We start from the raw sequence: 14,478 nt of genomic DNA, 5'->3' as shown, positions 1-14,478 counted from the left end.
ATCCATCCAAAAATACCTCTCCTTTCCCATTACCCACATTTTCTTCTACTTTTTTCTAAATAAACTTATTTTAAATTAAATCAAGAATATGCCTCCAATCATTAAGAATACGCGTCTTCAGTTTCTACACTTTGGTATTTGTAGTTTTCATTTAGCTCAAAATTAATAATATAAACGATTACTGCTACAATCATTTATTAGTATACATATGTGAAAAATGTCGAATGAAAATGACAGTTGTCGATTAGTTAGCAACTTCTATATGTTGCAATATAACTTTTGTTACTAAGATGATATTCTCTCATTCTCTGGTGGATGAGGTTGACGGATATCATCCGTATGTATACTAGCCCTTTGATATAAAAAAATATTTAATGACTTAGATATCATATATAGCTATTGCATGAGATATTCCAAGATTTAGGACTATGTATATAATTGAGTTTTATGATAATTATTCTGAGTAAAATGTTCTAATAGTAGGATTGAAGAATTCCAAGCTAGAAAACTGAAATGTTATGGAGTATTGATTTGTTTTCAAATGCATTGTTGGTGTTACTATTTGAGTTTATGGCTTGTATTTTATGGGATGGTTAACATGTCCAAAGTTTCATTCGATTTATCAATGGATCGCTAATTTTTTTCTTTTTAGTATCTTTTGTACCATACCTCTAGCGCGTTAGTATACCTGGCACGACACCGCAACTTTCTCCCACAATGCAGTCGTACTGCACCGCCAATCCGAGCGGTGCAACACCATTAGGGTTTGGGATAACTATGCTCTTAGGTGGTGTTCGGTTTTCAAGATATAATCTAGGATTGAGTTGTGAGATTATTTTAGTCATAGGGGGTTAGCAATGACTAATTAACTCGTGATTATCCATCTAGGATTGAGTTGGGAGGTTGAATCTCATGAACCAATCACATTACAAATATAATCCTGGATACAATCTTGCAAACCGAACACCCCCTTAGTGTATTAAATATAAGAAAAAAAGAATTAGGCATCAAGCCATCAGCTTGCTCCAACCCCTTATACGATAGTGTTTCCTTCCGTTCTTCGTCCACTGTCTATTGCTAGCAATAGACGCCACACTGCCTCAACCTTCCGATGTCGCAACAACGACCATCTTTATTGTGCCCCAACCCACAAATTTCGTTTCTCATTCCATTCGTTTGCATCTTTTAACTAATCAATATTTCTCCAAAAAAAAAGATTTAAAAAATAAGTTGACAAGGGTGGAATGATTGTTGATGGAAGAGAGATCCAACGGCCACCATTGATTGTAAGAAGATGAAATAAACAATGGGGAATGTTGTCTAAAAAATTAGGAGTGTAATAAGGGCTTGAGGCCACAAGGGCACGTGCTTTCTGATTCCCACTCAGTTTTCAGTTAATAAACCCCCCACCCCCCCACCCCCCAACCCACCCCACCCCCTACCCCCACCCACTAAGCTGTTGATAGCTGTCCTAATCTTCTCCCATGTGACCCCACCTTCATAGACAGTAAGAAATTCTTATTTTTAAAAAAACAAAATTATTTAATTTTGTTGAAAGATAATGGAATTATGGAGATGTGATTGTGATGATGATGTTCCCGTGGCTATAAAAAAATTGTAAGAAGATAATTTTCATTTTTTTTCTTTTTTTTTTTTGCATGTGGGATTTGTGTATATATAAGCCCTTCATGTTGACATATTGTAGTTTAGTCTTGCAATATTGCTTTTTAAGTCTCATGGCTCAATTACCTCCAAAAATCCCCACCATCACCCCTAATTGGGCTGATTTCTCCCACCAAAAAATGGAGGGATTGTCCATCAACAACAACAACAACAATCCAATGTGGATCGACGAGTTCCTCGACTTCTCGTCGGCCCACCGCGGGTCCCACAGGCGGTCGATGAGCGACTCGATCGCCTTCCTGGAGGCCCCGACGGCGGAGGAGTGCCTCAAGTCGAACTCCTCCGCCGTCGGTAAAGACGGCGGGTTCGAGGGGCTCGACGACGACCAGCTCATGTCGATGTTCAACGACGACGTGGCGCCAGGCGCCTCGAACCCCTCGTCCCCGTCCGACCACAACAGCATCAACGACGACGGGCCGGCCGTGCACCCGAAGAGCGAGCCGCAGGAGGACGACGACGGCCTATACGCCTCCGCCGCGATGGATAATTCCGGCGAGAGGATCGCCGATCCAAAGCGGATCAAGAGGTATACAATTCACCACAATTTTTCACACACAAACACACACTGCAATGTATATACATATGCCTACCTATATGTATAATGCATGTAAATAAAACTACTAAACATAATGATTTTGAATACAATTTCAGAATTTTGGCGAACCGGCAATCTGCGCAGAGGTCACGAGTGAGAAAATTGCACTACATTTCTGAGCTAGAGCGCAGCGTTTCTTCTCTACAAGTAATTAAAAATCAATCAATTTATTGTTTTTGCACTGTAATTTTATTTGTTTATATATATATATATATATATTTAGTGAAATGATGAATTTAATTTAGGCTGAAGTATCAGTGTTATCACCACGAGTAGCTTACTTGGACCACCAACGCCTCGTACTAAATGTCGATAACAGTGTTCTCAAGCAAAGAATAGCAGCTTTAGCTCAAGATAAAGTTTTCAAAGATGGTGAGTTTCTTTTTCCAATTAGGGTTTTCTCTTTATATTATTAGCAAATAGTACTAATAAAGCTGATTTCATGATATTATGTCCTAGTTACTTCTCTATTGATTAATTAATAATGTTAGGAAATAATAACAGAATTATTCACAAACATAAAAGATAAAAACATGAATTGTTTACCCTTTTCGATACATGGTTTCAAGCCAACGATTTATTATATAATTTTCAGATACAATTACGAATATATATGCATGAATACATGATTTTATGTTAAATTTTCAGTTAATTTGCTTGTCAAAATGCAACTCTAAACTATTTAATTTAAGTTGGGTTATTTACATGTTTTTTAGTGTAATTGATTCCAATATTTCACACTGAACTGTACTCCATATAATTCAATGAAATAAAATATTTAAAATTTATATATCACACACATAGTAACTATTTGTAAATTAATGTATAATAGATAGGGAGTATCTTTTAAGGCAAGATAGATCTTCACATGCATGTGAAACTAGAGAGCATTAACATGGGAGAACAGTCACATGATGGATCCCATCTCCTTTCTTGATCAATATTATTAATTACACAACTATAGATTGAAAACAATAACAATCATACAAAAAAGTAGAAAAGATCAATTCAGTACCTCTCTCATCTTCCTTTCTTTGCCAAAAAAATTCAGTAACAAATTTTCTCTAGATTCCAAAACCTTGCAATAATTGGGTTTCTGGTTGATACATTTGTTAGCATATGCCTATAATAAATGTGACAGCACCAACCCTTTGCACTTATATCCACCAAATTAATAGATGCACATTAACTTCTTGATATTAATAACATATAAACGTAAACAGATTTATTTTTCGTACACCCATGAAATGATTATGTTCTCACAAGCTCACAGCCTTGTTCCAAGATTCATTTGATAAAAAAAATTAAAATATTCCAAGATTCATTTCTTGTGATAATTCTAAAAATCTTGTACTCTGTCTCACTCTAAGGACACATTTTTCTTTTTCTAATGTCTTACTCTATGACATTCCTATTTCTTAAAATAGAAATATCAATATTTCTATTTTATTCCCTCTTTACTTAATTCACAAAACAACATTACTTAAAGTCCCGTATCGAATTATTTATTTTAATTTATTTTTACAATTGTAGCTCATCAAGAAGCATTAAAGAGGGAAATTGAGAGGCTGAGGCAAATATACTACGAACAAAACATGAAGAAAATGGAGAATGATTCACCATCACGAGTTGCTGATACTTCAGAGCAAGAGCAACTAGCAGTTAACTGACATATGTCACACATTAATTTCCAAGGTACTAAACTAATTTTGACAATTTTATGCATTTACGATAGTATACATGTGACATATATTAATAAAATAAAACATAATATCGAAATACCTAACTTAGTTTCTCCTTGATGCAGGAAAAAGCATTACCAAATAAAGAGCAGCCTTTGTGAACTATAGAGTAATCAAGTTCACATTTAAGAAGCTCTTATGTTTGTTTGATTAGGAAAATTCTCTTTTCTTGGCTTAATTTTATGGAGGAGAGTGGCTATATAATTCTATTTTATTTTATTCTATTCTATTTTTTATCATCACCCAATCATCAAATTTTATTCTCAGAAGCATGTCAGTTTGTTGTAGAAAATGGGTTTTTGTTGGGATGTATGTAAATGTGTGTATTAACTTAACTAGTATATCATTTCCTCCGTCTACGAAAAATAATCTTATTTTTTTCATTTTAGGTTGTCCAGCAAAATTAGTCTTTATCTATATATAGCAAGTTTATCTTTTATGAATTAAATGAGTCTCATTTTCTACTACCAATAATTCAACCAATTTTCTCTTCTTATCTCTTAATTTATCAATTTTGCATAGCATATGTCGTCCACTATCAAGGCTATTTTTGCTCGACAAAGGCTATTTTATAGGCATGTGCTTGTTTCAATAGCCTACACCTATGCCTGCAATGTAACTTATCCTGAATTGTATCGCCGTTTTTTTCAAAAGTTTCCGAACTGTGATCGGACAGTGTAATATGATAAGACACGCATGCAAACTATCTTGAATTTTCAGATAGCCGCAGATTTTTTGTTCGGAATTTTTTGACCCGTGACCGGACAATGTAACCCGATAAAATGGTTTCGGTTTGATTTGAAATGCCGGTTCCGGTTCGATTATGAGTGACCATGCATATGCATGTGTAAGAGGTTGTCAGGTTTAGTGGTCATTGGATGTCAGATTATGGGACCTCTTTATTTTCTGTTATTTTGAATTTCCCCATGTCTGATCGGATCTGCATTATTAATCTGTTTGTTCTTTTCAAGAAAAGGAAAAGGAGCAAATACCATTTGTATATATGTAATTATCAAATTGAGACCTCTTTATTACTGCCCATTTTCTACTATTGTATTAAGAGCATCTCCAATGCTGACGGACGTCAAATAGCCGTCAAATAGCCTTCACACTGCCACATCATCAGCACTACAATTCTCCTGCCACATCAGCTTGCCACATCAACTGGACATCAAATAGCCATCAAATAGCCTTCACACTACCTATCCACATCACTAATAACAATTATATAATTTAATTTACACTTGTATCAACATACGGAATTTAAATTACGAGACAAATACGGAAAATTCGAATAATAATATTAAAATTTTTTTATTACATTAATATAAAAAAAAGTACAATAATTAAAAATATTACATTTAAAAAATTACATAAATTTGCATAAAAACTACCGCCTTGCAGTCCTCAGCGCCCACAACTCTTCAACTAAATCATTTTGCAGTCGAATATGAGCCTCCGTCTGACGCATGTCGGCATGTGCTTGGAGGAGGGCTTCTTCATCGTGCGGTACCCCACCTCGTACGTTGGCGGTGATGACGCCGTGGCTTGGACCTGCTTCATTATCGTCGGTGGCCCAATCAGTCAGTTGTACACCTTCATCTTCGACGATCATGTTGTGCATGATAATACAGGCATACATTATATCAGCAATGCAGTCGACATGCCACAAACGCGTTGGTCCCTTAACTGCAGCCCATCGAGCTTGAAGCACACCAAATGCGCGCTCCACGTCCTTTCGCGCCGACTCCTGCCGCGTCGCAAAGTAGGCCTTCTTCGGCTCTGATGCGCACCGGATCGTCTTCACAAAGACGGGCCACCTAGGGTATATCCCATCCGCCAAGTAGTAGCCCATATCATGCTGGTTGCCGTTGGCGACAAAACTGATGGCCGGACCGACGCCCTGGCACTGCTCGTTGAAAAGGGGCGACGAGTTGAGGACGTTTAGGTCGTTGTTCGAACCGGCTATCCCAAAATACGCATGCCAAATCCACAACCGGTAATCAGCCACGGCCTCGAGGATCATCGTGGGATTTTTTCCCTTGTAGCCGGTCGTGTAAAACCCCTTCCAGGCAGCGGGACAGTTCTTCCATTCCCAATGCATACAATCTATGCTGCCTAGCATTCCCGGGAACCCGTGCTGATCCCCGTGCATCCGCAGCAAATTCCGGCAATCTTCGGGGGTAGGCTTTCGGAGATACTGATCACCGAATACTTCGATCACGCCCTGGCAGAAATACTTCATACATTCGATGGCAGTCGTCTCACCGATGTGGAGGTATTCGTCCCACATGTCTGCCGCGGTGCCGTAGGCCAACTGCCTGATTGCCGCAGTGCACTTTTGAATAGGGGTGTGGCCGGGTCTGCCAACCGCATCGTGCCTGAAGCGGAAATACAGATATCGCTGCTCCAATTCGTTAACAATACGCATAAATAAGTCCCGCCTCATCCTAAAACGACGCCTGAAATGGTTGGCGTCAAAACGCGGCTCCTCTGCGAAGTAATCTGTGAACAGGCGCTGATGTGCAGCGTCATGATCACGATGCACCACTTGTCGACGGTGGACAACTGGTCGTGGGCGAGGTGCCGCCGGCTGCATATAACTCTGCATCCATCGATCAACCTCACGGCTCGTATAGGCATCAAGCTCTTCGTTCATCATACGCTCGTACTCATCCGCATCCCCACCACTACCACCGGCATTACTCATTTCTTAAATTGATCTTGTACAGAAAGTAAGGTAGAGAGAGAGTACTCGTTAAAACAAGTGGTGCGAATGAAAATGAGGTTCAACGCGCGTATATATAGTGTTTTGCGAAAAAAAAAAAAAATATTTAAATCCGACGCCGGTTTGGCGCCGATCCGGGAGCCACAATGGCGCCCGTGAGGATCGGCGTGGGAACCGGCGTCAGCGCGGGAATCGGCATGGCGACGCCGATTTTGACGCCGATTTCGCCCACGCCGGTTCCAATGGTTCGGCGTCAAACCGGCGTGGGCGAAAAATCGGCGCTCCGGTGGTGACGCCGACCATTGGAGATGCTCTAATTCATATTAAATCACAATGTTTGACACTCTTTCTTTTTTTGGCCATCAGGTACAGTAATAAATTTGCTACCTATAGTTTATTGGAAGTGACATAATATAATACTATTAACCTGTAAAATCTCAAGATATGATAGCCTACATATAGGGATAGAAGCAATAAGTCCAAAACTTTGAAAAAAAACACATAATCTCTCAATCACAAATTCAAATACTCTATTTCACCAATCATATTATCTGAACGTTAGTTGTTTAATGATCACTAGTGAAAAATTGTTGCATAGAAAATATGGGAGAATCAAAGTTAAAACAATGAAGATAAATACTTAGCTAATCCATAATTGAGCTTTGCAGCTTAGCCCAATGAGTTCTCGTTATGGGGCATCACAACCCAACCCAAATTTAGAATCAGACTATTTGTATTTATCTGTCATAAAATAAATATAAACTACTATGCCACAAAAAATTTAGAAACATCTATAACTTTTCAATTTATCATTTTTTATTAATTTTATATTTTATATCTAATTAAATTATGATATTTCTAAATTAAAATAAATTATTATACGATTACATCATTAATCTTTAAATTATAATTTTATAATTCATGGATGTTAAAGCAATTCATGAAAAGTAGTAGTGCAAGAATTTATTATTTTTTTAAAACAATAGGACAATGTATTGGGGGATTGCAGCTCATGAACCTAAAGGAAAGGTTCGAGCCTCGGGCTCTATCTTCCACACTGACGATAAGCTCTCGAGTTAAGTAGGCAGGCGGCTCGGCCTATGGGCCAGCGTTGCTCATGCTCTTAGTCTAGTCAAATTGATGTTGGCCCGTGGGTTTTACTTTTTGTGGGTCAAATTCTATTGCATCGAATTTCAGAGGAATATTTGTTCTATGTGGGTCTAGTCAAATGATAAAAATAATAATTCAATTGGAATAGGAATATTTGATTTTTTTTAGCACACTTTTCCAGATTTGGATAGGAGTAAAAATTCGACTTCTGAAAGTGAAAACTGATGCGGCCAATTAACCAAGACCTATCAATTTAAGATTAAACATGGGACAAATTTATAAATTGTTAAATTTAACTAATTTCATAAAATTATTTAAAAATGTATATTTTGTAATTTTCCAAATAGTGGGAGACAATTTGATCCCCTACAATTACACGTACCACCACTCTAAACGTGAATGGGCTTAAACCTATATCACACAAATTTCTTTTCCTTTTTTTCTATTATTAATTTAGTTGAAATCGTCAGAACTCATCTTTAGATCTTATTAAATTGACGTGGATGAAGATCAATTGTCAGAGGTTTAATAAAACAAGCAGAGAAAAATTGCTGCAAAAAATTGGTTTAAGAAAGAAAGTAGAAATTTACATTGAAGAAAGTAAAATAAAAAACAGTTTACATAAGTTATATTATTGTATTGTAAGAACTTTAAATCTACTATCCCTCTGTTCCATAGTAGTTGAGTCATTTTGTCATTTCAGTACGTTCCGTATTAATGGAGTCATTTCCCTTTTTAGTAAAAGTAACACATTTCTTCTCACTTACTTTACTCTTACTCTATTCTCTCTTCATCTTTCTACCTTTTTTATTTCCTACTTTATTCTTCTTTTACTTAACTCACTTAACATATTTTTTCTTAATCTCCGTGCTGGAAAGAAATGTCTCCACTAATATAGAACATCGATGGAGTACTAAATATATTATTGGTATGATTTTTTTATTATATTTATCTTTAATAAGTATATATATCAATTTGACTATAAGAAAATAGACCCAATAAAGTTGTTACCAACATTTTTTTTATGCGTCTACCCCTAACATGTCAAGAATGTACATTGGTGTTTCCTTCTGAGTGCAAACTTTATTTGATAAAATTTAGGAGGTGTTTGATAGTCTATAAAAAAATAGTTATATTTCATTTGTGGACATCCACCTAAATTAGCCTTTATCTATTTAGAGTAAGGTTATCTATCTAATAAAAATAGTTATATTTCATTTTTGGACATCCACCTAAATTAGCCTTTATCTATTTAGAGTAAGGTTATCTATCTAATAAGGTGACATACATTTTCCACTAAAAATAAACCACCTTTTAATTGTCTATTTTCCTATCTTTTAATTTACCAATTTTGCATTGAAACTCATATCGTTCGCTACTAAGAATATATTTTGTGGACCGAGGTAGTATAACTTAAATTTGATTTTGAACTCTTTTGCTTTTTTTTTTGTTTCATTTAATTTTCTCCTTTTGTTAGGTGACTTTTTATTGTTCTAATAAGTAAATATTCAAGTAGTACATAACACCAACATACTCTTTAATTGAAATAGTTGAAGAGGAGTACCTTATTTGTTCCTCTTACACATGCTCTTCAACTTATGATGCTTACAACTATATTTTTAATTCTCATAATCTTTCATTTCCTAACTATCTAGCATGTGGAAATAACAATATATTTCAAATAACCAATTTCAGAAGATAAAAAAATTTCAAACTTTTCTTGAAAAACAATCAATGCTTATCCTATAATGGGAAATCAACCAACAGAACAGCTTGTTCTGTTATGCCAGTTCTGGAAATTTACTTCAAAACATAATTCATTCACCCTAGCACACCAAAAATAGGCTAAAAGAGTTAATAAAATTAAAAATTCTCACCTTAGGGTAGTGTCTATATAGAAATGAAGATAATAGTATTATAGGTTAGTAGTGTATATATATAAATGAAAATGGGTAAATATTTGTGGATGCATCACAATGGAAAAAAGATGTTTTTTTTATGGAAAAGTAGATTATCAATTATATATACATTTTGTTATACATAAAAAATAATCGACCATTTTGCTATATTAATCTAAGGATCAGATAAAAACATTTAATTTCTTGATATATGAATTTTATTTTGAACCATTAATCATTGTACTACTATTTTAATCAAATGATAAACTGCTGTATACATATACATAATTAATGGAATGGTTTACACTTTACACAAAGCTAAAGAATTCTTTTTATTTTTATAATATTGTCGAAATTTGATATCTTATATTATAAATTATTGCACAAAACTGCTATTACGAATACAATACAAATCATAGAAAAATTTTTCTTACAACATTTTAACTACAAAACTTAGAAAACACAGCTTTCTCAAAAAAATTCTGCATCAACTACTAATAACACGTAAAATGCATATTCATCTACTCTCAGCAGATGAAATAAAGTGTAAACGACAAAATACTTGCAAAGAAAAGCTTATCAGCTAAAGACTTCACCCCAATTTATAAACCAAATTTCTGATTAAATCAAACCAACAAATGTCTGAAAAATTATTGGCATAAATTAGAGATAAAAAAATTAACACAACTAATGGTCTCCAACCATGAGTTTTACTATTTTGCAACAACACAATTTTATTTTCTGCTGAGCAATTCAATAATCATCGAATTCTTCTGCCACAAAAAAAAGTAAAGAAAGAAAATAAAATTACCTATTTATTAGAAAGCAAGAAATGATTAAGAATTTCATTCACCGATGATTCTCCGCGGCTTCTTCCTCGCCGTAAATCCGAGCCGGAACGCGAAATCCGAGCTCGAAAGCGCTACAAGGCTGAGACTGATGAAGATTCGGATCTTGATCGTGATGATTAGGTGGAATCAGAGGCCGCTGAGGCCTCTGATTCCACGTATTTTCCGCCGCGTTGGACTGAAGTAGTTCCCTTTCAGAAAACGACGCGAAAACGGCTCCGCCGCTGCTCCAGTGGAAATTCCCTTGGAACGGGGCGGTGGGGTTCGCCCGGCTGTCGGCCTGGAGCGTCTGGAGCGACAGGCCGAGGTCTCTCGTCTGAAAAGACGAGCCCTCAGAAGAATCATTGTCGAAACCTGCAAAACTGCTGGTTGGAAACAAGGACTTCATGGTGGTCATGAGATCGGCCTCGCCCATAAAAGACGAAGCCGAATTATTATTATTATTATTATTATTATTATTATTATTATTATTATTATTATTATTATTATTGCTATTTCTGCTGGTGTTGGGAGTGAAATTATATTCGCTCCCAACATGAGACTGGTGCTCTCTGGCAGCAGCAGCAGAGCTAGGGTTTGGCTCTGTTGCCGTTGCCGGGGTGTGGCTCCAGGCTCTGCCGTTGCCCCATCCGGACGGCGGCGGGGGCAGCGGGAGGTCGTTGAGGTTGTCGATTGCCGTCTTGGCCTTCTTGATGAGCCAGTCCACGGCCTTGCTCGGCTGGTCGTAGCCGAGCCGGTCCTGGACGTCGTAGAATTGGATGGCCGTGTGCGCCGCCAGGCGCACACGGCGGTCCCTGGGCCCCTTGGCGGTGTAGACCTTGCTGTGGCGGTCTTTCTGCCGGGTGGCCCGGAGAATCTGGCCGCTTTCGACCTCCACGATCTCGCCGCCCTGAGCTGGATCTTTCATGTCTCCGATTCTTGACTCTGGTGCATGAGATATATTGATTGCGGCGGCGGCGCCGGAGAGAAGAAAGTTTGAGTTGGGAGAGAAATTGGTAAGAGAAATTAATGGAACAGTAAGTGGGGGTGGGGAGATAGATATATGTGCTTTTATTAATATGAGGTTATTTTTTTATGTAATTTAATTTAATTGGGTGTGTAATTGAATGACGTTGAATTTGTAGCCATCCATCTTTTTTCACACTTGTTTGTTTTTCTAAAGAAAAAGAATGTGATGAATATTTTATTGACTTTAGTTTTTTTTCCATTTCATTGAGTTTTGTTTATCTTTATTTTCTTTTTGTGTCGTTTTCGTTTCTTGGAGGGCTCCATTCTCTTTTCCACTCATATCCAAGCATGATGGAGATACCACAAGGCAAAAGCACTCATCTCACTCACAACAAACGCGCACACACACACAACTACTATTTTTAACTGATTTTTTTATTAAAATTATTATTTTTAGTTGGCTTAAGTCAATTTTATAGTAACTTTTTAATTATACTAGTACAAATTAAATTTTTTATTTAAATTATTATTTTTAGTTGACTTCAAGTCAATTTTATGAATTTACCATATTTTGCAATTGTTCCATGAGTATTTTTTTTATTTTTATACGTAAGGGGCTTATTCAATGAGATAAGATAACACTTATATTTATGTGGTCTTGACGCGGAATACAATAAAGTTCTATTAACTCCGCCTCAACAAAGATGATCACTTTTTCACACCATTTTAGTTATGTATTCTATGGATAGAGAATTATATGTATAGTATTATTTTTATTTTTATAAATGGATCATTTTCATTTGGACAATGGTAATATTTTAAATGATAATTTTTCTTTTTAATATTCCAATATATCTTTACAATGAAAAACAAACTTATTGGTAAAAAAGAGTTAATATATGTTGCATCACTCGTGACTTGAGAAAAGTGGTGGGTCTATTGAATTAATAGACCTTTATTTTTTATCTTTTCAATCCTATGTCCTTTCATATCACATTAATACTCCCAAATACAAAGCCAAAGTTTTAATGTAATTAATATTTTTAATCTAAGATACAACTTAATTAATGGTACGTATAACAATTCACGAGATTACAATTTTTATTTTATTTTATGTACCAATTCAATGACGTGGCGGTAAATCGGTGTTCTATGTTTGGCTCATCAGTTAAAATTTACTTCATTTATTATTTAATTTCTATGTTCTTATTTTTATTGTTAAAGGATCTAGCCATGATTAGGTTAAGCTTATAGTTCATTTTAGTAATCTTGTACGGATAATTAAATACATATAATTGCGTGATTATTCTCGAGTTGTCACCATTCCAACTAATAATGTACGTCAAAATCAATGAGCATTAAAAATTAAAACACGTTGCAATAGGTTGTCCAAAATACCCCTACACCGTTTAAATTATGAAATATAGCACCAATATAATTATGAGTAGAATTATTTGACCATATTATTATTAATTATAAAGTACTTTTTTTCTAAATTCATCCGAATATGCTACAAGCTATATGCGTAAATTGGAGTAAAAATGCATGTACTAATTCAAATTCATCATCTTATTTACTATGCCACGCTTAAATAGTATATATGTAACTTCATATCTCTGCCATTTATGCCTACAGCTTGCTAAAGTAGTCACAATAAATAACCTTTATTACAATGAAAGCACAAAAATAAAAGATTGTGTCCCACTTTGGCGTGAAGTTGTTGCAAGGCTGCTTGCCTTCGATGGATGAAATTGGCGGATAGCGCCGAGATGTGTTACTGGAGTTTTTGTTCATGTTTCCTTGTGTTCTTCTACTGCTTTTTTTTCCAGATATCTTGCTTTTATTTTGTATATACGTTGATTTCGTTATTATTAGTGCATGTTACTTTTACTATGAGCGGTGCTCACCAATTTTGTAATTAAGGTTCTTCAACTACTAATGAAGGAGGACCAATAAAAAGGGTATGGATTAGTTTTGGGATTTAATGAACATTTTAAATTATGATAGTATTTAATAAAGTTTTAATATTTTTGGCATGCATATGCTAGTTTATTTGTGATGTTTAGGCTATATATGTTAAGAGTTCGAGTCATCGAATGCAGCTTTTTTGTGTAGCCAGCAATTATTGAAATTATTTCCAATAATAGTTGTTCTTTTTTGCTTGTAGATATTTATAATTGGAGGAAAAAAAATTATACTCAAAACGACAACGTCAAAATTAACTGGTATTTAGGTAGATGGCGTTTCGTTAATATTCGGTCACATCATCACTCATTCTCTGATAATCTTATCTTTTAATGATTGGAAATTGATGTATAAAATTGATTGTTAATGATTGGAATTCGTTAATATACTAGTATTTTTTTTATAAAAATGAATATGACTTTATTAATGTGGAACAAAGAGAGAGTATATTGCTAACAATTTTTTTTTCATCAATTGTTTTGGAAAAAATATTACAAAAGCACAATTATTTATATTCGTGACTAGTGTGTTTTAGTCATAAGCTTGCATAACCAAAACAAAAATTTCAAGTGTTTTGGTAGGAGAATGAAAAACGATAGGATCGAATATGAATTAATTTGATGCAGTCGCCTAACTAATTAATTTACTCTTAGATTAGAGTGTACAACTGCTTTTATTATTGTGATAACAATTAATTTGAACACATTTTCTTTTCTGACCTGCCGCTAAAAGCCTGAAAGTGAGAAATTAAGTAGTCAATTAATAGATGTTTTGTACTGACTCTCTCAATCATCTTACATTTTGTGTAGCTATTAAATGGTAGTAATAAATTCACCTAATTCTAAATCAAATGGATCGTTATTATTTAACCAAGCGGTATAAGATGTTACAAATCTCTGATTGAAAATTAGTTAACTTAATTGGATCAATATGTAGCCTCTAAATATGGTTTATAATTGAA

General features: G+C 35.2%; 2 protein-coding genes across 3 annotated transcripts; one reads left to right on the top strand and one right to left on the bottom strand.

Moving 5' to 3' along the window:
* Positions 1-1,648: 1,648 nt before the first annotated feature.
* On the top strand, positions 1,649-4,403 carry LOC121811191 (basic leucine zipper 61-like). 2 transcript variants are annotated; one of them, XM_042211996.1, is made up of 5 exons: positions 1,657-2,209; positions 2,335-2,425; positions 2,524-2,650; positions 3,812-3,973; positions 4,086-4,403. In XM_042211996.1, exons 1-4 carry the CDS (start codon positions 1,659-1,661, stop codon positions 3,946-3,948), a joined length of 906 nt encoding a protein of 301 aa, XP_042067930.1. In that variant the 5' UTR covers positions 1,657-1,658; the 3' UTR covers positions 3,949-3,973; positions 4,086-4,403. The 2 variants fall into 2 exon arrangements, with proteins under 2 accessions (XP_042067931.1, XP_042067930.1); XM_042211997.1 differs by lacking the exon at positions 4,086-4,403 and having other exon boundaries at positions 1,649-2,209; positions 3,812-3,974.
* A 5,954-nt stretch (positions 4,404-10,357) lies between these two features.
* On the bottom strand, positions 10,358-11,636 carry LOC121811435 (transcription factor TCP3-like). The gene has a single exon (XM_042212289.1). The coding sequence runs from the start codon at positions 11,509-11,511 to the stop codon at positions 10,606-10,608; it is 906 nt and encodes a 301-aa protein (XP_042068223.1). The 5' UTR covers positions 11,512-11,636; the 3' UTR covers positions 10,358-10,605.
* Positions 11,637-14,478: the final 2,842 nt, after the last annotated feature.

This window comes from Salvia splendens, chromosome 7 (assembly GCF_004379255.2).
Source record: "Salvia splendens isolate huo1 chromosome 7, SspV2, whole genome shotgun sequence".
Classification (NCBI taxonomy): Eukaryota; Viridiplantae; Streptophyta; class Magnoliopsida; order Lamiales; family Lamiaceae; genus Salvia; species Salvia splendens.
Note: the sequence above shows the minus strand (reverse complement) of the source record. Positions and strands in the feature narration are given on the sequence as shown.